At 40.4% G+C, this 23,036-nt stretch overlaps 1 protein-coding gene across 1 annotated transcript in view; it reads left to right on the top strand.

The window, feature by feature from the left end:
• The window catches only part of LOC122443807 (synaptojanin 2 binding protein), a 46,702-nt gene extending 26,367 nt beyond the window's left edge, over positions 1-20,335 (top strand). Inside the window, exons 2-4 of the mRNA XM_043472421.1 lie at positions 3,422-3,558; positions 12,636-12,731; positions 15,329-20,335. Of these exons, the coding sequence (XP_043328356.1) occupies positions 3,422-3,558; positions 12,636-12,731; positions 15,329-15,469 (374 nt within the window). The 3' untranslated portion in view covers positions 15,470-20,335. The remainder of the gene's footprint in view (positions 1-3,421; positions 3,559-12,635; positions 12,732-15,328) is intronic.
• Positions 20,336-23,036: the final 2,701 nt, after the last annotated feature.

Here is a 23,036-nt window from a genome sequence, read left to right as displayed (position 1 = left end):
AAAGTAATGCTCAAAATTCTCCAAGCCAGGCTTCAGCAATACGTGAACCATGAACTTCCAGATATTCAAGCTGGTTTTAGGAAAGGCAGGAACCAGAGATCAAATTGCCAACATCCGATGGATCATCGAAAAAGCAAGAGAGTCCAGAAAAACATCTATTTCTGCTTTATTGACTATGCCAAAGCCTTTGACTGTGTGAATCACAATAAACTGTGGAAAATTCTGAACGAGATGGGAATACCAGACCACCTGACCCACCTCTTGAGAAACCTGTATGCAGGTCAGGAAGCAACAGTTAGAACTGGACATGGACCAACAGACTGGTTCCAAATAGGAAAAAGAGTACGTCAAGGGTGTATATCGTCACCCTGCTTATTTAACTTATATGCAGAGTACATCATGAGAAATGCTGGGCTGGAAGAAGCACAAGCTGGAATTAAGATTGCCGGGAGAAATATCAATAACCTCAGATATGCAGATGACACCACCCTTACGGCAGAAAGTGAAGAGGAACTAAAAAGCCTCTTGATGAAAATGAAAGAGGAAAGTGAAAAAGTTGGCTTAAAGCTCAACATTCAGAAAACTAAGATCATGGCATCTGGTCCCATCACTTCATGGCAAATAGATGGGGAGACAGTGGAAGCAGTGTCAGACTTTATTTTTTTGGGGCTCCAAAATCACTGCAGATGGTGATTGCAGCCATGAAATTAAAAGACACTTACTCCTTGGAAGGAAAGTTGTGACCAACCTAGATAGCATATTAAAAAGCAGAGACATTACTTTGCCAACAAAGGTCCGTCTAGTCAAGGCTCTGGTTTTTCCAGTGGTCATGTATGGCTGTGAGAGTTGGACTGTGAAGAAAGCTGAGCACAGAAGAATTGATGCTTTTGAACTGTGGTATTGGAGAAGACTCTTGAGAGTCCCTTGGACTGCAAGGAGATCCAACCAGTCCATCCTAAAGGAGATCAGTCCTGGGTGTTCATTGGAAGGACTGATGCTGAAGCTGAAACTCCAATACTTTGGCCACCTCATGCGAAGAGTTGACTTATTGGAAAAGACCCTGGTGCTTGGAGGGAATAGGGGCAGGAGGAGAAGGGGACGACAGAGGATGAGATGGCTGGATGGCATCACCGACTCAATGGACATGAGTTTGAGTAAACTCTGGGAGTTGGTGATGGACAAGGAGGCCTGGCGTCCTGCGATTCATGGGGTCACAAAGAGTCGGACACGACTGAGCGACTGAACTGACTTAAAGAAGTTGACGTAGTCATCTTCCAGTGAAAGTTCTTTGTATTATGTATCCTTTTCATTCGCTAGCTACAGATACTGTGTACAGGAGGTAGGCTATTTCAATTAGACATTTCCTGCCTGCTGCTTTCTTTGGCCATGTGTTTCCTTAAATCATAGATTGATTTGCTAGTGCGTATGTTAATACAATGAGGTTCACTTAAGCTTTCATCTCATCCCTTTAAGTATCTGTGTTCTGTTGAAACCAGTAGTAGGCTAGTGATTATGGCTGTATTTTTCCAGTTGTGCTGCCAGATATATGTTTTTTTGTATCTGTTTTATGTGTCTCCTGATATATGTGTTTCCTATCTCCTTTCTCTTTGCACTGTGTCTTTGATTTCTATAGCACTGGATGTTAAAGAAGGCCCTATTTTCTTTCTTTTCTTTTTATTGCATAGATAAAAAGTGGCTTTTCTCTATTGCATAGATAGAAACCATATAACAATAGTTTTGTAAATGAAACCCTTCCCACAACTTATTGTTTGGTCCTTGGAAATAGTACTTTGGTAGTCATTTTTTTCTCTTTTTTTAAATTCAACTTTATTTTATTGTGGTAAGAACACTTAAATTAGGTCTACTGTCAACAGTTTCTTAAATATCTAATAAGGCTATTATCTGTAGGCACAATGTTGTACATTGGATTTCCAGAACTTCCATCTTGCAAAACTGAAATTTTACACCTGTTTAAAATAATCACTCATTGAAGTGAAGAACAGAATGGTGGTTGTCAGGGGCTAGGAAGAGCAGGAAATGGGTAGTTGCTAATCAATAGGTTATTAGTTATCTATAGTAAATAAGACGCAGGTTCTGGGACAGTCCTCTGGAGGAGGGCATGGCAACCCACTCCAGTATTCTTGCCTGGAGAATCCCATGGACAGAGGAGCCTGGGGGGCTACAGTCCATAGGATCGTGAAGAGTCAGACATGACTGAAGCAACTTAACACACACACACACAGTGAATAATATTTAACAGTCACTATACCCAAGGATGTAGTTGTTTGCACTTGAGGCATAAAAGGAAAGAAGAATGAGTTTGGTGGTTTAGTCCTGCCGTGAAGCATCAGTTATCTTTTTCTGACACCACCTCAATTCAAAATAGAGAAAAATAAATGAACTCCCAAGGCCATTTCTTCCAAAGCACCACCATACACAAACTCTTCTGAAGGTTGGGAGAAATGTACAGGGGAAGGTTTGATTTAGAATCTCCCTCTCAATAAGGAACAGTTCATTTGCCAACTAGTTAAAAGCATTGCTTCTTCTAAGCAGGAAAGTCAGTATTTTGGATCCTCCAAATGCTACCAACAGAATCTAAATCAAATATGAGCAGCACATCTTAGAATTGCCTTAATTGCCTGTGGTCTGCAAAGCTGACCAATAAGTGCTGAAGAATCCAAATGTGAAATACTTAGTCTTGGGAGCCTGGGAGAATGGCTCCTAATTCTTTTGTTTATTGGTTGGAAGAAGTGCTTTGGGGGTAGAGAGATATCATAAAGGCAAGAAAGAGCTTAGAGCTCAGAGCCAAGAGGCCTGGGTTCCTGCCCGGATCCTGCTCTCGGCGGTGGGGGTCGGGGGGCTGAGGCTGTCTTGGGTTTCAGGAAGCAGTGTAAAGTTTGATGAGGACAAATACATTCTGTGCAATGGTGCATCTTGCAAGCTCCATGGTGGCTCTGCAGGCAGCTAGGCTGGGGAGAGGCTGAGCTAAAGTTGAGCAGGGTGCTTTCCTGCAGGACTTCTCAGAGCCTTTCATGTTATTATAATGACAGGTGATATTTATTAACCACTTACTCTGAGCCATCACAGTGCTAATGACTTTGAAGAAAAAAAACTTTTTTTCTTTTTGTATTCAACTAACCATGTTGATCACTGTGTTTGTATTTTTAGCCCTGCCTGGTCTCATTGAGTAACTCTGGGTACTCTTGACCTCTGTTAGTGATACTAATCACTGATCTTGCTCATTACTAGCCACCAGCTACATCACAGGCTGGACTCTCCTACCCCGCGTACCCCCCACCACCACTCCCTAACCCCTAACCCTGCCACAAGGCCTTTCCTTTCTCTTTCTCCTTATCTTCTTTAACCTCTTTCCTCCTTCTGCACCCCTATCTCCTTTACAACTCCTCCATGATTTTCTCAGGGCTGGGCTTCAACATCGTCGGTGGGACAGATCAGCAGTATGTCTCCAATGACAGTGGCATCTTCGTCAGCCGCATCAAAGAGAACGGGGCTGCAGCCCTGGATGGGCGGCTCCAGGAGGGTGATAAGATCCTCTCGGTGAGAACCGGCTTCCGCCTCCTTCACTGTCCCTGGCTCCTTAGACACTAGTGCCTAACCCCAACCCCTTCCTTGGGAAGATTCCTGCCTGCCTTTTTGGATCTGGAAATACAGTAATTCCCTCACAGACGAATGCGTTTGTCTGAGAGCGAGTTCATAATGCTGATTTGTTTGTAAGTCCAACAAAGTGAGCCTTGGTACCCAGCTAGCACAACTGGCTACATGGTACTGTACTGTAATAGATTTATAATACTTTTCACACAAATAATGCATTAAAAAACAGAAAATGAAACATTTTAAATCTTACAGTCCAGTACCTTGAAAAGTAGAGGAGTACAACAGCTGGCATATAGGGGCTGACAGTGAATGAACAAGCAAGCAGAGTTTTTGGAGGAGGGAGAAGAGGTGGGAGATGATAGAGCTGAAGGATGCTCAGCTATAGGAGATGGAGGGCAAGCTGCAGTTTCATCAGTCCTTACGTGACTGGACATTCGAACACACACTTGGATCTTTAAACGTTCGTATGTAGGGGACTTACTGTATCCAGATTGCAGTGTTTGGTAAGAGGACCTTGATCAGTCATCTTTTCCAGCCCTGCCATAGAGCATGGAGGATAGTACCTCACTCAACGGAGAAGGCAAATTAAATCCAGAATGTGCGGGATTGGTGTGTGGGAAAGGTACTTCAAACTCACATTTTTTTGTTATTCTTTTATTATACTTTATTACTTCCTTTTGTTGATTAAACACTAAAGTGTGTCTTCCTTTACTCCAAAATTGGAGACAAAAGAGGAAGGTAGGAATTGTCCTTTAGACAATTGTCCTTTTAGACTCAAAGACCTTTTAATAACTCATTAGTAAGATGAAATTTGGAATGCAGTCTGATTTGGTTATCTGTCCACCATGATCCCACTTCACCCTGCTAATGTCTCTAAGAGGGAACTGACTTCATGTTGACCATTGATTTTATTATTTTCTGGAAGTTCCTCAAGGGCTCAGACTACATCTTTTTTTTTTACCATTTATATTCTAGCATGGTGTTTAATATATATTTAACAAATGAACAAGTTAAGAAATTTAAGAACACCCAGAAAGGTTGGCTGATCTAGAATATAAATAATAGCATCATGGATGGTAATACCCCATTTTAATCCTTCTCACTGATTGTTTTGCTTCTTTACTGGGTCTCCTAGGCCCTGTTTATTAATCTGTGAGATAAAGACAGTAATTATCTACCTAAGTTTAGAAGCAGGTTATTTCCTGTTGCTCCCAGGAAAAAGACATTCTAAAAACATGAAGTCAACTTGAATGATGTGTTAAGGAAAACTTGAGAATGGGTTGTTAAGATTAAAGTGTAGCATGTAGTTAGAAACTATGCAGTTTAATATTTTGACACATAACTGCATTCTCTTCAAAATACTGGGAACTAGGCTTCATGGTGAAGAGGGACTTGAAAAAAGTAGGGTGAAGAAGAGAGTCATTATTCAAAAGGCTTTGGTTAAAGATAAATCATTGAAAAATGAGAATAGTTAAAAGGTTTTGAGCATTCTATGCCAAGCAGTATACTGAGATCTTAAAACTTATGTAATATTATAGCAGCCCTATGAGGTGGGTATAATTGTTATGCATATTTTGCCGCTAAGGAAGCTTGGTGAAGTCAAAAAACCTGCCCAAGGTCATATAACTAGTAGATGGCAGAGGACTTGGTCTGCAAATTTGGAACCTCTACTCTTAACCCATATACTATATTGCCTCCTAAAAGATAAATGAAGAGCCAGGGTTCTTTATCCTAAAGAGAAGGTTGGATGGTGAATTAGTAGTAGAGTTTATGTATGGTTTTATATAAAAACTGAAATTAGTCTTCTCTATTAAGGGTAAAATGATAGAACAAAAGGACGTACACCTCAGTGTGAGAGAATTTATTAGACCTGAGCCAAGATAAGCAGGCTTTCGTGTGTGAGCCATCACCTCAGAGAGAAAAGGAACTCCTGGAAGGCCACTCAAGTTTTTTTAAAAGATATGGTAGGAGATGAATGTCAATGAAGAGAAAAGTAGATGTCTAAAAACCTCAGCTCAATTGTCTTTAAAATTTATAGCAGAGAACTTGACTTTATCAAAATACAAAAAACTTATTATGAAGATCTCTTGCAAGATATAAAACATTGCAACTATATATAAGACATATTCCAAAGAATGATTGAAGTTTATGTTCTGGCCATGTAAGGAGGAGGTATGTAAAAGAAGGGAGGATAAAATGCCAGGCAAACAAAAGGCAAAAATATAAGACAATATTCTTACCTGGAAAATGCCATGGATAAAGGAGGCTGGTGGGCTCCAGTGCATGGGGTCACAAAGAGCTGGACATGACTTAGCAACTGAGCACCCATGGTATCTCACTATTGTTTGAGCTTCCCTGGTGGCTCAGTGGTAAGAATCTGCCTGCCAACGCAGGAGATGTGGGTTCAGTCCCTGAGTCGAGAAGATCCCCTGGAGAAGACAATGTCAACCCACCCCAGTATTCTTGCCTGGGAATTCCCATGGACAGAGAAGCCTGGCGGGCTACAGTCCATGGGGTCACAAAGAGTCAGACACGACTCAGCGACTAACTGCAGCAACAGCCGTCTTCCCTACTTCACCATACCTCAGGGAATGCAGTCACCCTCACCACAGGCCCCCTCTTATTCTTCGCCTTCATCACAAGACAGATACTGAGAGAAATAGAGAAGACTGAAGAAAAGACAGAGCTTATACAAGAAGAAAAGGCCAGCATGTTCTCTGTTCTATCGAGGGCTACATTCTTTGTCTCCAGTTCCCCTTCTAAGAGTGAGCTGCAAAATTTAAATTCTAGATCCCGTTTCTTAAGAAATATTGCCTCACCATCCTGTTCCCTCTGTATCCTTAAGTGTACTTGTTAGGCGTTAACCATTAAATGGTTCCACCTGTTCTTGAGCTTGCTTTATCTCTTTGATGTACTTAAGTGCTCATTTATGATTAACTTTGGAGCCTCTATAAAACTATGCTAAATTATTTATTGGCCTGTATTCCCGTTTGTTCTTTAAGGGCTTCCATATCTTCCTCACATGGTTATTTTTCCATGTTGTAAAATTTGCTCCGACTGTTTCTGGTGCTAGGTAATCAGACTAAGAATATGTCCTTTCTTTAGTACATATTCATTTTTGGTAACTAACAGAAGTATCATTAAATGACCTAGATTTCATGTGAGTAATTATTGACTATTAGTTTAAAGCTTCCCTGATGACTCAGATGGTAAAGAATCTGCCTGCAATGCAGGAGAAGAGTTTTGATCCCTGACTCAGGAAAATCCCCTGGAGAAGGGAATGGCTACCCACTCCAGTGTTCTTGCCTGGAGAAGTCCATGGACAGAGGAGCCTGGCAGGCTACTGCCATGTGGGCACAAAGAGTCGGACATGCCTGAGCAACTAACACTTTCCCTTTTCACTTAGGAGATCAGTTGGAAACTAGACACTCTCATCCAGTCAGTTACAGAGACATTGAAATATGCAGAATCCTTTAGACAGAGTCACTTCAGTCGTGTCCGACTCTGTGCGACCCCATCCGTGGGATTCTCCAGGCAAGAACACTTGAATACCTCTAAGGAAAAGTCCTTGTTTTCTCATCTCCGTTAGCACCATGTACACCTGTAGCTGGCACAGAGTAAGCATCTAGTAAGCTAGTTGCTCTGTGAATGAAGCTCGGTCACCTAGGAACTTATTGCAAATGCAGAATGTTAGGAATGAATTATAACTGACGTTTTTGGTTTGACTTGATTAATTGGAACTAGATAATCTTTTTTTTTTTTTTTACTTTAATGAAAAAAGAGGATCCCTCCCCCTAAATTGTAATTCATTTCAAGATTTGGGGGAAGAATTAAATTATCCAGAGTATAATCTGAGGTCAGTGCTTACTAAATTGACCCCATTCTTTCTCTGTATCTTACACATCTGCATTTATATTATCCTATAGTTAGCACTCCGGTAACTCTTACATTATCCTAAATGTTAGATTATCTTAGTGCTGTCCAAAATTATTAATCATCCAAGAAGGCTTATTTTAACTCAGTTTACTCCTTTTCTAAGGCAGGAAATGGGAAACTCATTTTTAAAAACTGATAAACAGCCATAGTTAAAGCAAAAAAATCATATGATTCCCCACTGGTTAACTAGAATACCACAATCTTAACACTGATCATTCAGTTAACAAAATTTTCTAGCATGTTGCAAATCTATCATATCTCAAGTTTAATACAACTTACAATACCATGAGTTAAGGAAACTGAAGTAACAAGTTTAGCAGTATTCTAAGATTTCTCAATTGAATAGCTCTTGGTAGTAAAAGTGAGGGGTCCAAGGACCATCTACCCATCACCTGGGAATTTATTACAAATGCAGAGTCTCAGGAAACAGCCTGTGGATAAATTTTGAGAAGCACAGCTATAGGCAAGTGTTTTTCAAACATTTCAAATTATGACCTGTAATGGGAAATGCAAGCACATGCACATAAGCAAAATTAAACAAAATAATACCTATCTCTTCTGTATGTGATGCATTTTGATATGTTGTGTTTTCTAATTTCACTTATTTAAAATTATAATCTTGACCCACTGGATTGACTTCACTATCTTTTGTAATGGGTCAACAGACCTGTCTTTGAAAAATCACTACTCCAGTAAATGGAAAATCATTGATGGAGTCTGTGGATGCATAGACTATGGATTAAGTAGGGTAAGTAGACTGGGTGTAAAGAAAGCTTCAAGCAATTTAGGTTAAAGCTAATTTAAACTTCAGAATCACCAGATTACTAGAATGGGTCCTAATAAATTGCACTTTTAACAAATTCCCAAGTTAATGCTGCTGGTCCTGAGACCGTACTTTGAGAACCTTTGGTTTATATTATTAGATTGGTACAAAAGTAACTGTAGTTTCAAACCATGAATTTTAAATCATTATAACTAGGATCAAACACACCTTTATTAATCAAAATAGGAGCTATTACAATCAACACATTTTTGCCAATGAGAAATAAGTTTTTTTATTCCTGTAGGGTAAAGATCTGTACTTTGGGATTCAGTGAACTGTTGGAAAGCATTTTCTGCCTCTGCTGGTTGTGGAAGCGTTTTGCCTGCAAAAAATTGTTGAGATACTTGAAGGGTAGTCAGTTAGCAAGAGGTTAGATGAATATGGCCCATGAGGCAAAACTTCGTAGTCCAATTCGTTCAACTTTTAAAGCATTTGTTATGCGATGAGCAGGTGAACATTGTCATGGAGAAGAATTGGGCCTATTCTGTTGACCGATGCCAGAGGCAGGCATTACAGTTTTCGGTGCATCTCATCAATTTGCTGAACATACTTCTCAGATGTAATGGTTTCACCAGGATCAGACCAGCCACAGACCACCAAACAGTGACCATGACCTTTTTTTTGGTGCAAGTTTGGCTTTGGGTAGTACTTTGGAGCTTCTTCTCAATTCAACCACTGAGCCAGTTGTCATATAAAATCCACTTTTCGTCACATGTCACAGTCCGAGAAATGGTTTGTTTTCTTGCATACAATAAGAGAAGACAACACTTCAAAAATGACAATTTCTTTGTTTTTTGGTCAGCTCAGGAGGCTCCCACTTATCAACCTTCTTCACCTTTCCAATATGCTTCAAATGCTGAATGACCTTGAGTGGTTGACGTTGAGTTCCAGGACAACTTCTTGTGTAGTTGTAAGAGGATCAGCTCCTATGATTGCTTTCAGTTGGTTGTTGTCAGCTGCCAGTGGCCAGCCACTGCACTTCTCATCTTCAAGGTTCTCGTCTCCTTTGCAAAACTTCTTGAACCACCACTGCACTGTGTGTTCATCAGCAGTTCCTGGGCCAAACATGTTGCTGATGTTACAAGTTGTATCCACTGCTTTATGACCCATTTCGAACTCAAATAAAAAAATTGTTTGAATTTGCTGTTTGTCTAACATCAATCATTTCTGTAGTCTAAAATATAAAATAAACAGTAACAAGTCATTATTAAAAGAACATAAAGCAAGAAATGCACTTTAAATAATGTAGAGCATAACCACATTTATTTAAGAATGTATCCCAATATCAAATGGCATATTTCAACAGTGTAGAACCACAGTTACTTTTGCACCAACCTAATAGAATTGTGATAGAGTGGATTCCACATATATTTAGGATTAAAATCTACAGCACTTGGAAGTTAGTCTGTAAAACTGGAATCTGTAAAAACACTTAGAGGAGGTAAATATTAGAAAGCAAATTCAGCTTTAGAGTAGAGAGATGTATACTTTTCAACAGAGAAAGAATCATTAGTTTTATGGAGCTGTTTTACCTCCCACATACTTGGGCAAAGGATGAGAAATGGTTCTTTAAAAAAGAAATGTCCTTTGCATTTCTAAAAGACTTTTTTTTTTTTAAAGGCAATTAGAGTAACTGACCTCTTAGAATACCTTTAGAAAACTAGGAGGGTTGAAAGAAATCTCTGGCCTGTTCTCTTCTTTTGCCTGATGTCACCCAATGTCTTTCTTCCCTCTTGGCAAAAGGAAGCTCACATGAGGACCAAGATTACACTTGCCGTCCCAGCAACAAATGCTAAAGGAACTTCTCGAAGCAGGGAAGATACCAGAAACTTAAAACAACCTGTTACATATATAGACTGCTATATCAAAACTTCATGGGAACAGCAAACCCTAAAACTACAATAGATACACACACACATACACGTACTCTCTCACACATACACTCTCATACACAAGAGAAAAAAGAAAAAGCAATCCAACGGTCATTGGACCACAGGAGGAGAGAACAAGAGAGGAATGGAAGAAGAAAGACCTACAAAGACAAACCCAAAACAGGGCCTCCTTTGTGTCTCAGTGGTATTTAATCCACCTGCCAGTGCAGGAGACACAGGTTCGATCCCCGGTCCAGGAAGATCCCACATGTGTTGGAACAACTAAGCCCATGTGTCACAACCATTGACCCTGTGCTCTGGAGCCCGGGAGCCAAAGCTACTGAGCCCATGCTCCTGCTGCTCAGGGGCTTCCGTTGTGTCCGACTCTCTGCAACCCCAGGCGTTGTAGCCAGCCAGCCTCTTCTGTGCATGGGATTCTTCAGGCTAAGATACTGGAGTGGGTTGCCATTTTCTCCTCTGGGGGATCTTCCTGACCCAGGGATTGAATCTGCATCTTGTGCGTCCCCTGTACTGCAGGCGGATTCTTTACTGCTGAGCCACTGGGGAAGCTCATGCACCACAACCTCTGAAGCCCTCACACCCTAGAGCCTGTGCTCCACAACAGGAGAAGCCACCGCAATGAGAAGCCCTCGAACTGCAAGTGGAGAGTAGCCCATGCAGCAATGAAGACCCAACACAGCCAAAAATAAATAAATAATTTCTTAAAAAAAAAGAAGGAGAAAGCAGCACTAAGAGGATATTAAGAAACTTTAAGGGGAAAAGAAAGAAAATGGAGAGAATGTTTGTTATAAGTTCTCAGTATTCTCAAAAAAGTTAAGACGGGAATCTGCTGAGAAAAGAGGTGGAATTGGAGTTTGATGGTAGGAAAGGTCTTGGGAACAGCTACCCACTGCATATGTATTAGGGAGTTCACCAGATGAGAAGGGTTGTAAAGATACAGCAGAAGCCAGCTCGCATGGGTCTGTGGTGGAAAAAATGTGACTGTGTGTCTTTTCTCTTGGAATGTTAAACTCCCTGATGACATGAAAAGGAAATGCAGTGTGTTGCCCAGGACTGGAAAGATGGTAGAAGATCATGATAACAGATTCCGGTAGTTTTCCAGGTGCTTTTTTGGAATAGTAGGAACTCCCAGAAGTCTAAAAGGCATTGATGAGGATGAAGAGGAGATTTTCAGAGGTATAGGAAGTACAGAGAAAGTAGAATTTTTTTTTTTTTTTTTTAAGTTTGAGATATTGGAGCTGAAGCATGCCTAATGTTGAAGTGGAAGGCTTATGCTAGTTGATGACTAGAATGGAATAGAGCTGGAATCCTTCAGTTTGGAAAGGTAGACAGTTAGTAAGACCAGAGTGTTGATGGAGTTATTCAGTAAGAATATTGACAGGGAAAAGACTGGAGGGATGATTATGAACTTCTTGGAGAAGGGAAACCGTGACAAGGAAGATGAGAAGGTTGAATAAGTAAATGACTTGAGCTTCAGCAGAGGAAGGAATAGTTGGTGAGTCAGGGTGGAGGAGTAATAGTGCAGAAGGAGCAGTAAGAGGCAAGAGCACTTTAATCTTCCTTCCAGGATATAAAACTCCTTAGCCCTAGCTTCTACAGTTACTATGACTTTGGGTAAATTACCTAACCTTGCTAAGCTTCAGTGTTTTTTTTTTTCATCTGTGAAAACAAGATAAAAATAATGTCTACCTCATAGGATTGTGATTACTCAATGAGATAATGTATGAAAGCATGTAGAACAGAAGCTACCAAATATATTAGATGTTCTTGCTGCCACTGCCATGTATAAAAGCTATGGAGGTTTTGCATAACATGGGCTACTCTGTATCACTGAGTATAGCATAGACTAGATACCACTTGTGGCCAGTGTCACTCCTGACACAGAAGTGTTGATAGCAGAGTACTTCGCATCTCTCACCTTTAGGTGGTAGGACTCAGCTTCACCAAAACATTTTTAGAAGTTTGTATCATCACAGAAACATGGTTTTTTGTAAATTTGAGGAGGATAGGCATATCCACGGAATCAGTGAAAATTGTTCAGAATAGAATAAGAACAATAGAAAAGGCTAGTCGATTTGTACCACATCAAACTAAATTGTGGGAGAGCTTCCTAGAGTTACATTTCTAGAGCTGAAGCTGGCCCAGCCATGCCAGGGATTAAAAATATAAAGGATATAGAGTGGTAACCTGGAAGACCAGTAGCTTTGAAGATGAAAAAGTTACTCTGAGTTCCAAGTAACTTTACCCCTTCTCCTAGCCCTTGGAATTGTCTCTGTTTTTAAATCTGTGGTCACATGTAAGTAAATCTTTTGACTTACGAGAGTTCCCATTCTGTTTCTCTCACTACTTTTCCTTGCTGCTTTTGACAGGTCAACGGCCAAGACCTAAAGAACCTGCTGCACCAGGATGCTGTAGACCTCTTCCGTAACGCAGGCTATGCTGTGTCCCTGAGAGTACAACACAGGGTAGGCGTCATTTGCTGCCACCAGGTTTTTCTGACATTGTTGTGAATTAATCATGTGGTGTAATCTTCAGTAGTGTGTTTGGCTTTTTTCCTTTCCCTCTCATTCTTTTGAAGAGATTATCTGTCATAGGCAAGGGTCTTCTGAGACTTCTTCTAATCATTAAAGGAAATTCGTAACAGTACATTTGCAGCCTGGTAGCTTCAAGGTAATGTACCCTAAAGATAAAGCCTGACAACCAAATTAAAATAAATGGGGAAAAATATAACCAGGCCAGTTTTATTTCTTAGTAGGGGAGGAAACATATGTCTTCCCTTGAACATTTTTATTTATGAAACTCTTTAAGTTTCAGAGGTGGTGGGTTTTTTGTTACCCACTGTGTGCTTTTCCCTATCATCATCATGAATGCTTTTCTTATCAATGCTCTTATTCAATGCTCTTCAACTTGGGCATCCTCTTGACTAAAGGCCTAGTGCTCAAATGGGAGCGCCAGGAGAAAAGAAATGAGATTCAGAATTTGATCAAGACAGCTACCTATCTCTATATCCTCTCTTTAGTTCCTAGTGTTTTATCGTTTGGATGATAAGAAGAAAAGCCTGAGTGGACATAATCCTCCTGTAGCATGAAGGACTTTGGAATGCACTTAACAACACAGGTTCATTGTGTCTTTAAAGTTGCTCCTTCTTAAATTGATGCTATGTTTGCCTCACCCAATTCCTGAGTGAGGCTTCAGAGACTGAAGAATTCAACAGGAGATAGTGAAAGAAGTGGAAAGGGCACAAGGCATGAAAGATACCTGAGAAAACAGTCAAGGTGGCAAGCAGAATCTGGGTGTGATGGATTAGAAAACCAGGTCAATAGGAGACATATTAGTATTCAGCTGCTTCTGCCTTGGCCCTTCTTTGTTTTTAAAGCATGGGAGAAAGTATTGATACGCAACAGATAAAGGCAAGCAAATATAGGCATACACTGTAATATGATTAGAGTTAAATTTGAAGGCATGTGAGTTCATTTTTTAAGGAAACATCCATAAATAACTCCAAACAAAACAGATTGTTCTGGTCAAGGAATTGACCTATAAAAGCCATATCTTTCTGTTGAGCATGTTCTCTCAGGACATCTCATCAGGAAATGAACGAAAGCTGTAGCGGGGTATAAGATAGAAAAGGTAGTTTTTTCAGTCTTGTCTTTCAGATTGAGGGGTCAGAGTTTCATGGACTAATAAGATTAAATCTAACTAAAACAAGATGGCTTCACAGTTACTAAGTTATCTATTACCAATTAATGTTAATTTAATTCAAAAAGATACATGCCCCCAACATTCATGCTGTTTACAATAGTCAAGACATAGAAGCAACCTAAGTGTCCAGTAACAGATGACTAGAAGATATGGGGTGTGTTTGTATGTGGTAATGGAATATTAGTCAGCCATAAAGAATAAAATATTGCCATTTGTAGCAACATGAATAGACCTAGAGATTATCATATTAAGTGAAATAAATCAGAAAAACAAATACTGTATCATATCACTTATATATGAAGTCTAAAAATGCAAATGAACTTATTTATGAAACAGAAATAGACTCAGAAACAGAAAAAAATTTAGGGTTACCAAAAGGGATAGTGGAGGCAGGGGAAGAGAAAAATTAGGAGTTTCAGATTAACATATATACACTGTTATATATAAAATAAATAATAAGAACCTTCTGTATAACACAGGGAGCTCTATTCAGTATCTTGTAGTAACCTATGATGGAAAAGAATCTGAAAAAGAATACATTTATGTATATACTGAATCGCTTTGCTAAAATTAACTGTACTTCAATTTTTAAAAACGGTTTTTTTTAAAAAGTTGATGTTAAGAAAGGCTACCTTTTACAAAATTGACTGAAATGAAGAAAGATTACAAGCCTCAAAAGGGAATGTTTCGGAAATGGAAAATTATAACTGTTAGGATCTGAAATTTTTAAACCTATTTACCTTTGAATCTTTTACCTTCATTCCGTATAAGTCTCACCTTTATCTTTGACTAGTATTACCAAATGGGGGATGAAGGACAGGACCCCATCTTCAGAAGGAGTAGGTACCTTTCAGGAATTGAAAAGTATTTCTAAATAATGTCATTGCACCTGTCCCATTGCTCAGATCTGCTGTTATTACACGCTGACTACTGATAATTTTTCTCGGTAAACATTTCTAGAAAGATGGACACCCCTGCCCTTGCCCAATAATTTCCAGGCTTCCCATAGGATCAGTAGGCTTCATTTCATATCTTCATTTTCCTGGTATGGTATGCATATAGTTTGGTGGAGACGATGCAGAAATAGAGAGAAGTTGTCTGACTTACCCTTGGGTCCCTTTAGGTCAGTAGCACAGCAAGGTTAAATGCCTTTCCATCAGACTTACTTTGTTTCCAAAGAATCAGTGACATTGGTGTATCAACTCGGGACAGACAGAGGACACCTTCTGTTTGGTAGTGCTGAGGGCTTACAGCTTTGAGTGATACAGGACTGCTGACCCAGGTAATGTGTCACCTTGGACACTGCAGTTGTGGTAAACACACATTGTCACTAGAGTTAACATTTTTCTTTCCCTTCCAGTTACAGGTGCAGAATGGGCCCATAGGACCTCAAGGTGAAGGGGAGCCAAGTGGTATTCCCATAACTATGGTGCTGGTGCCAGTGTTTGCCCTCACCGTGGTAGCAGCCTGGGCCTTCATGAGATACCGGCAACGACTTTGAAAAACTTGCTTTCTTCCTGTGCTCCCAAAGAAGAAGATATGTTTCTCTTTTTCTCTCACCCTCTCCTGCCAATCTTCCATAACTGTCCCTCTACATAGCCAGCTCATGATTTCAAGAGACTGCTACTCAACCAGAATCTTGCTATTCGAAATCTCTGAATCCTCATATTCTCATGGGAGAGTAAAGGCAGTGTTTGAAGGAAACCCGAAAGAAGGACTTGCCTAGAACAAACGAAGAGTTATGTATTTTACTAGAACCGCCAATAGAAGTTCAGCTACAACCCAAAAAATGGGAAAGGTCCAGTCTTCCCATCACCTTGCAGTATTCCTTTTTTTCTTACCTGGCATGTGTCAAAGGCCAGCTGTAATAAGAGGAAAAAAGGATTTTTCTCTTTAATGATCTTCCTTGGGAAGTTTTTGTGGCCTTTTATTTAATTTCTAACTATTACTACCTACTTGGGCACCTACTTTGTATCAAACAAAGATGAATGAGAAGAACATTTCTACTTTAAAAAAAAGCAAATATATATATATACACACACACACACACACACACACGTATATATATATACATACATATTCATGTATGATAGTATAATATTGATGCCTTATGGAGAATTAAAGAAGTGGAAAGCAACTCCGGTTTCTGGGTTTCTGCTGTAAGGATTAAGTGACAGTCTTCAATTGAAGAATTCAGTATGAAGCAAGAGTAATAGAGTGAGACTTAAAAGAGGCTATAGCAATCTGAGTCATTAAAAAAAACCAAAAACTAAAGCAACTAATTAAAAATCTTAGAACAGTGTTTCTTCTTCATAATACCTATGGGACAGCTGAGGTAAAATGCCATAATCCAGCTTTGTGCAAGTAAGTCTTTAAAAAACTTGGGAAATGTAAATGTAAATCATACTAGTCTCTGGACTATTCTAGTGACTGTTTTGGTACCTTATAGTCCTGTTAAATGATCAACTGGAATGACTGTAGTCAGAGCTCTGAGGCCAAACCAACCCAGTGAAGAAAACTCAGGCCATCTACCAGTCTTTCTTTCCTGTTTCTGTTAACAGGCAAACTCTGAGAGAGGGACTGCTCCCCAGTGGAACGGGCATGTAATCAGCTCTCCTTCTATTCAGTTAAGTTGAAACGGTTTGGGTTGCTGATTTTTCTTTTTTTTGAAAGGTTCTAAGCACTGGTTATGGCTTTTAATGAATGAAGTATTTTACAAGGAAGGGGAAGAAAGTTTTGTTTGTTTTAGGGGCTCTGGAAGTTTGGTGTCTGTTTTGTGGGGAAAACTTATGGATGAATGGATATTAGGGAATACCAAGGGCACTAATGAGGTGGGAACCCTCCTGTTCTTGTGGTATTGAAGGTTGATTTTAAAGCACTCATGAGAGCTGAACCAAGGCTAATTTTCTGGCTTAAAGAAAATCATTTCCATCCCCTACGTATACTTGGCAGGCTATAGGCTTTACATAATCTTGGCAGCAAGAGTATGAAAACTTTCCCTCAGGACTCAAGAAGTCAGTTGTGTCCAATTTTTAGCATGGATAATCTGATAAAAATTTTACAGATGTCTGTTGGACATCAGGTTTGTTAAGACTTTTAGAAGGAAGCAAAATACATAGCCTTCATCCTGAAGGGTTTTTTTTTTTTTTTTTGGAGGGGGGTTTCCATTTGGGAAGAGAACACCTTTTCACATAAAATAGTATACAGTTACCTCCATAGGCAGGGCATTGCAAGTTAGGGTCAAATTTATATTGCAAACAACAAAAGGGATGGTTAGTGAGAGTTGAGGCACTTGAGAAAGTTCTGTGGAGGAAGAGGTCAAGTTAAGGACCCTTGGTTCATAGTCTAGTTAAGAGAATTTATAAATAGATGAGAAGTTGAAAGTATATCTTAAGGTTAAGTAATAGTTGAGAACAATAATAAAAGAAATGGCACTATTCAGAATATGATGCAGCAACAAAGATGTGCACTTTTTTTTTTTTTTAAGGAATTCAGAAAAAGAAAGCTGTTGATGGCATCAGGCCAAAGTGGAAAGAGAAGGCTTTTAAAACTAAAAATCTCAGATAAGACTTTGCCTCTGGGTCACCTATTGGTAGAAGAAGAAACTTTCTGTAAATGATCCTGAGGATTTCTGCCTCCAGACCTAAACAGTTTAATACCTCTGAGGCTCAACTTAGACAGCTGCATTCCTAGATTCCATGGTGAAACCCTCACAGTATTCCAGTTCTCACCTCAACCAGCCCCACTGTGGAGGCGCAACCTCGGGTGCCCTTCCTGTATCGGGAGGAATGTACAGCAGCTTCTGCAGTGGGCCTGCTTTCCTCCCAGGATTCCTCTTGAGGTTTGAACATTAACTCCTGAGGAGACCTTGAGACATACAACAGGAAGCAATAGGCAAGCAGGATGGAAAGCTATTTCATCTTTTGTGTGTTGGTATATGTAAATAAAAACACCCATCGCATCATTGGTAGGAGTTTTGCTTTGATAAGAGGGATTCTGATACACTAATAATTCAGGTTTTCTCTGGAATTGTATTTAAAAGTCAATAGGGACTTCTCTGGTGGTCCAGTGGTTAAGAATCCATCTTCTAATGCAGGGGACGCAGGTTTGATCCCTGGTCGGGGGACTAAGGTCTCTCATGCCTCAAGGCATCTAAGTCTATATACCACAGCTGCTGACCCCAAAGTGTGCTAGAGCCCATGAGTCACAGCTGAGACCTGATGCAGCCTAATTAATTAAAAAATAAATATAAGTATATTAAAAGGTTTAGGCAAGTATGCTATTTCAATTATATTCTTATTTCTGATTTTCTAGAGAATTAAATTTCATCATAAGTATTGGAGTCCATTGTAGGTCATTAAAACATTCATGCTCTTTGTAGATCAAATCTAACATTTCTATCACTTTATCAGTTGAATCTAATATTCCTTGCACCTAAATTACCATGTTCAAAATGTTCACAGTTTTAAAGATTGAATGAAAGTATCTTTTAAGACATTTACTTAAAACACTTCTCTACATTTATCATCCTATGTTATATGTACAGTTCTAATGAGACATTGTTTGCTTCAATTCTCTGTTATCTTTTCCTGCCAAGTTTTAACCAATGCTATTAATTTAGTCATACCATCTAGCCATGTGTAACAGAAAAAGGAAATGAATACCTGTTAATTGCATTCTGTGCCAGGTGATTGGTAACACTGTTGAGGCCTCACAACTCTGAGGTCTAGGTGTTGTTAAAAAGACAGTAAAGAAGAGAATAAGTTGCTTTCTAAGATTGCATAGGTGGTAATAATAGAATCAGGATTTAAACTCAGGACTTCAGGTGCCACTACCAAAGATACTTCCCTACCGGCAGTGGTTCTCAAAGTGAGGTCTCTGGACAAAAGCATCAACATTACCTGGGAATTTGCTAGAAAAGCAAATTCTTGGGCTCCACCCTAGGAGTCAGAAATTTAGTAGGGCACCCAAAAATAAGTTTTAATAATCCTTCCAGGTAACTGATGCACACTGAAGTTTGAGAATCACTGGTCTATGCCAATAGTCACCTTTTTCTCAGGTCAGAATCACCTGGAGAGCTGATAAAATTTCTAAATATCCAGGCTGCACCTAGATCAATGAAGCGGAATCTCTAAGGGTGGGAACAGGGCAGCAGTAAAACAGTTCATCAGGTGATTCCACTGTGCAGTGTCAGGGGGAAAAAAAGCTATGTATTACATCCAGGCATTGCTCCAACCCCAAATAAGAATTTCACTCAGGCCTTTTTGGAGCCCAACCCTCCATTAGCTTATGCCTCAAGTATAGATATGAAATAAGAAGTGAAGCATTCTTTGGCTGTCGATTTGTTAGGGACTGACCAACTTCCAGCAAAATATATTAGCATGTCAGTGTGTGCATCTATTGAAACTGAATCATAGAACATTGAAACTGAAAGATTCTAGGGTGAATCTGTCTTAAAGGCGAGAAAATCAGGGCTCGGAGGTGTAAACTAACAACCCAGATTGAAGCGTCTGTTGCAGAAGTGCCCTTTCTGTCTTAAATGTCTTGAATGTATCCACTATATAGACAAAACTATCCTTTTTATCTCGCTTCCATCTTCTTTCTTTGGGCCTTGAATAAAGATCAGAGAACTGATTGACAGCTGGAGGGTATTTTTGCAAGCATCATGCCTGATTGGGAGATTGCACAGAATAATCTGAGAAAGATCTGCCCTCTTTAAAAAAAAAAAAAAAAAAGCACAACGTGAGAGTTTGGAGTTAAGTTTTATTTGCAGCAAAATGAGGACTATAGTCCAGGAGACAGCATTTAAGATAACTCTGAGAAACTGCTCCAAAGCACGTGTTTTTGTGTGTGTGTGTGTGTGTGCAAAAGCTTTCTGTTAGTCACAAGGAACAGCTGTTACCATGAAAGATTTAGTGTTTTTCTAGATATGAGGAGGTACAAGAATTGGGCTTATAAAATCAGCTCCTGGAAATATCTATCTGAAGACCTGATCTGCTGAGTTTTCCCAGAGCACAGTGCCTCATTGCTATCTCCACGTTGAACTCCTTTCAGGGGTGTTGAAAATCAGTAGCAAAGTCTAAAAGGGATGCTGATCTTCAGCAGCAGCTCATGATTTAATCCTTATAGAGGCAGATGGCAAGTGCCAATTTGGAGTTGACCTAGTATCAAATTGAATCATGAGCTCTTCTGCGACTAATTTCAATAGTTCAAAACTAGAGAAGTATGGTTTGTTTTTTAACATTGGACATCGTTTTTGTTGTGTAAATAAGCAATTTTTAAAAATGAAACAACATAAGGTTCTCAACTGTGTGGGAGAGTAGAGTTCATGTAATTTCATGTGAAGCTGATAAAGATTTTATTCCAATCTGTTTTAGTTGAAATTTATCTCTGGACAGATGGGTTTTTCCTACATTCAACAAATGAGTGCCTACCATGTGCATCAGGATCAGCTATTCTGAGAGGGACAGTGTTGGAAGAAGGGATTGTGGGGTGGGCAGATGATGAAAAGTTGTCCAAGGCAGTGACTCCCTCAAGATCCCATGCCAGGCCCTCCATGAAGCCTTTTTCTCCATGATCTAGCCCACATAGGTCTGGTTCTCTTTCACTTAGAACCTGCATAGGAGGGCAGAGGATTCAATCATTACCATGGCTTTTCTGAAATATATGTAAGCAGCTGGAGGGCAGGAAGTCAGCCTTACGTGTCTGTGTGAGCTTTATGTCAGCTAACCCAGGGCAGGCACGTGGTAGGGGCTACACAGGTACTTGCTGGGTACTGTTGGGTACACAGGTACTCGGGGCTCTTTGAGATGTCAGTACAGACACTGATTCTTGGTGACTAGCAAAATTTTAAAAAGTGGGAGTGTATTTCTTGGAGGGCACGGAGTAGCTCATAGAAGGGGTGGAAAAAGTAAACTCGCAGACCTCCAGATGGCCGGTAGCATTAGAGAGCAAGGAGGAAGGGAGAGACAGACCCCATGGGGCACTGCCAGTCAGTGAATCCCCTCCAGCCACCTCCCATGCTTTGTTTATTTGGCTGCGCCGGGTCTTGGTCACAGCCTGCAAACTCTCAGTTGTGGCATTTGGGATCTAGTTCCCTGACCAGGAATCGAATCCAGGCTCCCTGCATTGGGAGCGTGGAGTCATGGCCACCGAGTCACCAGGGAAGCCCCCCACCCTCTGTTCTTATAGCCCTCCACCCAAGACTCAAATTCCCAGTGCAACCAACTACTGGCTTTATCACTTGGACAGGTCACTTAACCTCTGTGTTTGGGACTCCTTGTTGGCAGAATGGGGCTAACAAGCCCACCTCCTAGAGACACAGGAAGGACTATATAATTCAGTACATGAAGGTTCTTAAGGGGCCTGTGTTAGTTGCTTAGTCGCGTCTGACTCTTTGCAGCCCCATAGACTGCAGCCCACCAGGCCTCTCCGTCCATGGGATTCTCCAGGCAAGAACACTGGAGTGGGTTGCCATTGCCTTTGCCAACAGGAACGATAGAAAGGGAAATTGCTCAGCCGTGTCCGACTCTGCAATCCCATGGACTGCAGCTCACCAGGCTCCTCCATCCACGGGGTTTTCCAGGCAAGAATACTGGAGTGGGTTGCCATTTCCTTCTCCGCATAAGGGGCCTACCACCTAGCAAATACTGAATAGATGCTAGCTAATTTAAGGGACCGTTTTTAGTGGTCATTTTGACTTTTCACCTTGTGACCATTGTTTCCTTAAATGATACTATATCACATTAATGAATACCATAAGAGAATATAAAGATTCTCCTTACAAAGAAAGGAAGATTAAAAATAACTTTTAAAACAGCCAGACAGTTCAGTGAGTATCATTAAAGCAGGCAGAGTCTCAAGGTGTAATGTTATGTCATGATTCCCAAGACTTAATTGGAAATACAAGTTATAGAAAATTACCTAGGAACCTCTTAAGTCAAGTGGAATCATGCACAGAAGTGCATAGCTGTTGAAAATACCATGACATTTTTATTATAGTGGTGCTTGTGTATGTTTTTGTCTTTAAATTGCACATAATACTGTAAATCATTTATTACTAAGCCAGTATAGAGACCCCCTGGGCTTGCCAGGTGGCTCAGTGGTAAGCAATTTGCCTGCCAATGCAGGAGACACAGGAGACTTGAATTTGACGCTTGGGTTGGGAAGATCCCCTGGAAGAGAAAATGGCAACCCACTCCAATATTCTTGCCTGAAAAATCCCATGGACAGAGGAGCCTGGCAGGCCACAATCCACTGGGGGCCATAATCCATGAGGTCACAAAGGGTCGGACACAACTGAGCATGCACTATGTGCTAGGTGCTGAAGGTACAAATATAAATTAAATAGGGTCACTCTAAGCTGAAATAACTTACCATCTGAAAGGGAGGGAGTATTTGTTGGTGATTTTAAAAAAAATTTATTTGTCTGTGCCAGGTCTTAGTTGGGGCATATGGGATCAAGTTTCCCAATCAGGGATTGAACCTGGGTCCTCTGCATTTAAGAGAGGACTCTTAGCCATTAGACCACCAGGGAAGTCCCTGTTGGTGATCTTGATGTCAAAGTATTTTTCTGATTTCACCTAGAAGCAGTACATTCGAGTTGTGAAGCTCTTATGGGTGCATGCTAAGTCGCTTCAGTCATGTCCAACTCTTTCCGACCCTATGGACTGTAGCCCGCCAGGCCCCTCTGTCCATGAGATTCTTCAGGCAAGAATGCTGGAGTGGGTTGCCATGCCCTCCTCCAGGAGATCATTCTGACCCAGGGATCGAACCCGCATCTCTTATGTCTCCTGCATTCTCAGGCAGGTTCTTTACCATTAGTGCCACCTGGGAAGCCCTGTAAAGCTCTTTGTGCGTGCATGCTGTGTCTCTTAGGTCATGTCCAATTCTTTGCGACCCCATGGACTGTAGCCCACCAGGCTCCTCTATCCATGGGATTCTCCAGGCAAGAATACTCTCACCTATTATATAATAGGGTTACAGTTGGTTGCTCTCCTGTGGTAAGCCCATTTGCTGTTTCTTTTTGAGACCAACACTCACATCCAAAAAGGCAATTGTAATCAAAG

Source organism: Cervus canadensis, chromosome 6 (assembly GCF_019320065.1).
Source record: "Cervus canadensis isolate Bull #8, Minnesota chromosome 6, ASM1932006v1, whole genome shotgun sequence".
Lineage (NCBI taxonomy): Eukaryota > Metazoa > Chordata > Mammalia > Artiodactyla > Cervidae > Cervus > Cervus canadensis.
The sequence above is the reverse complement of the archived record's forward strand: the minus strand, read 5'-3'. Positions and strand labels throughout refer to the sequence as shown.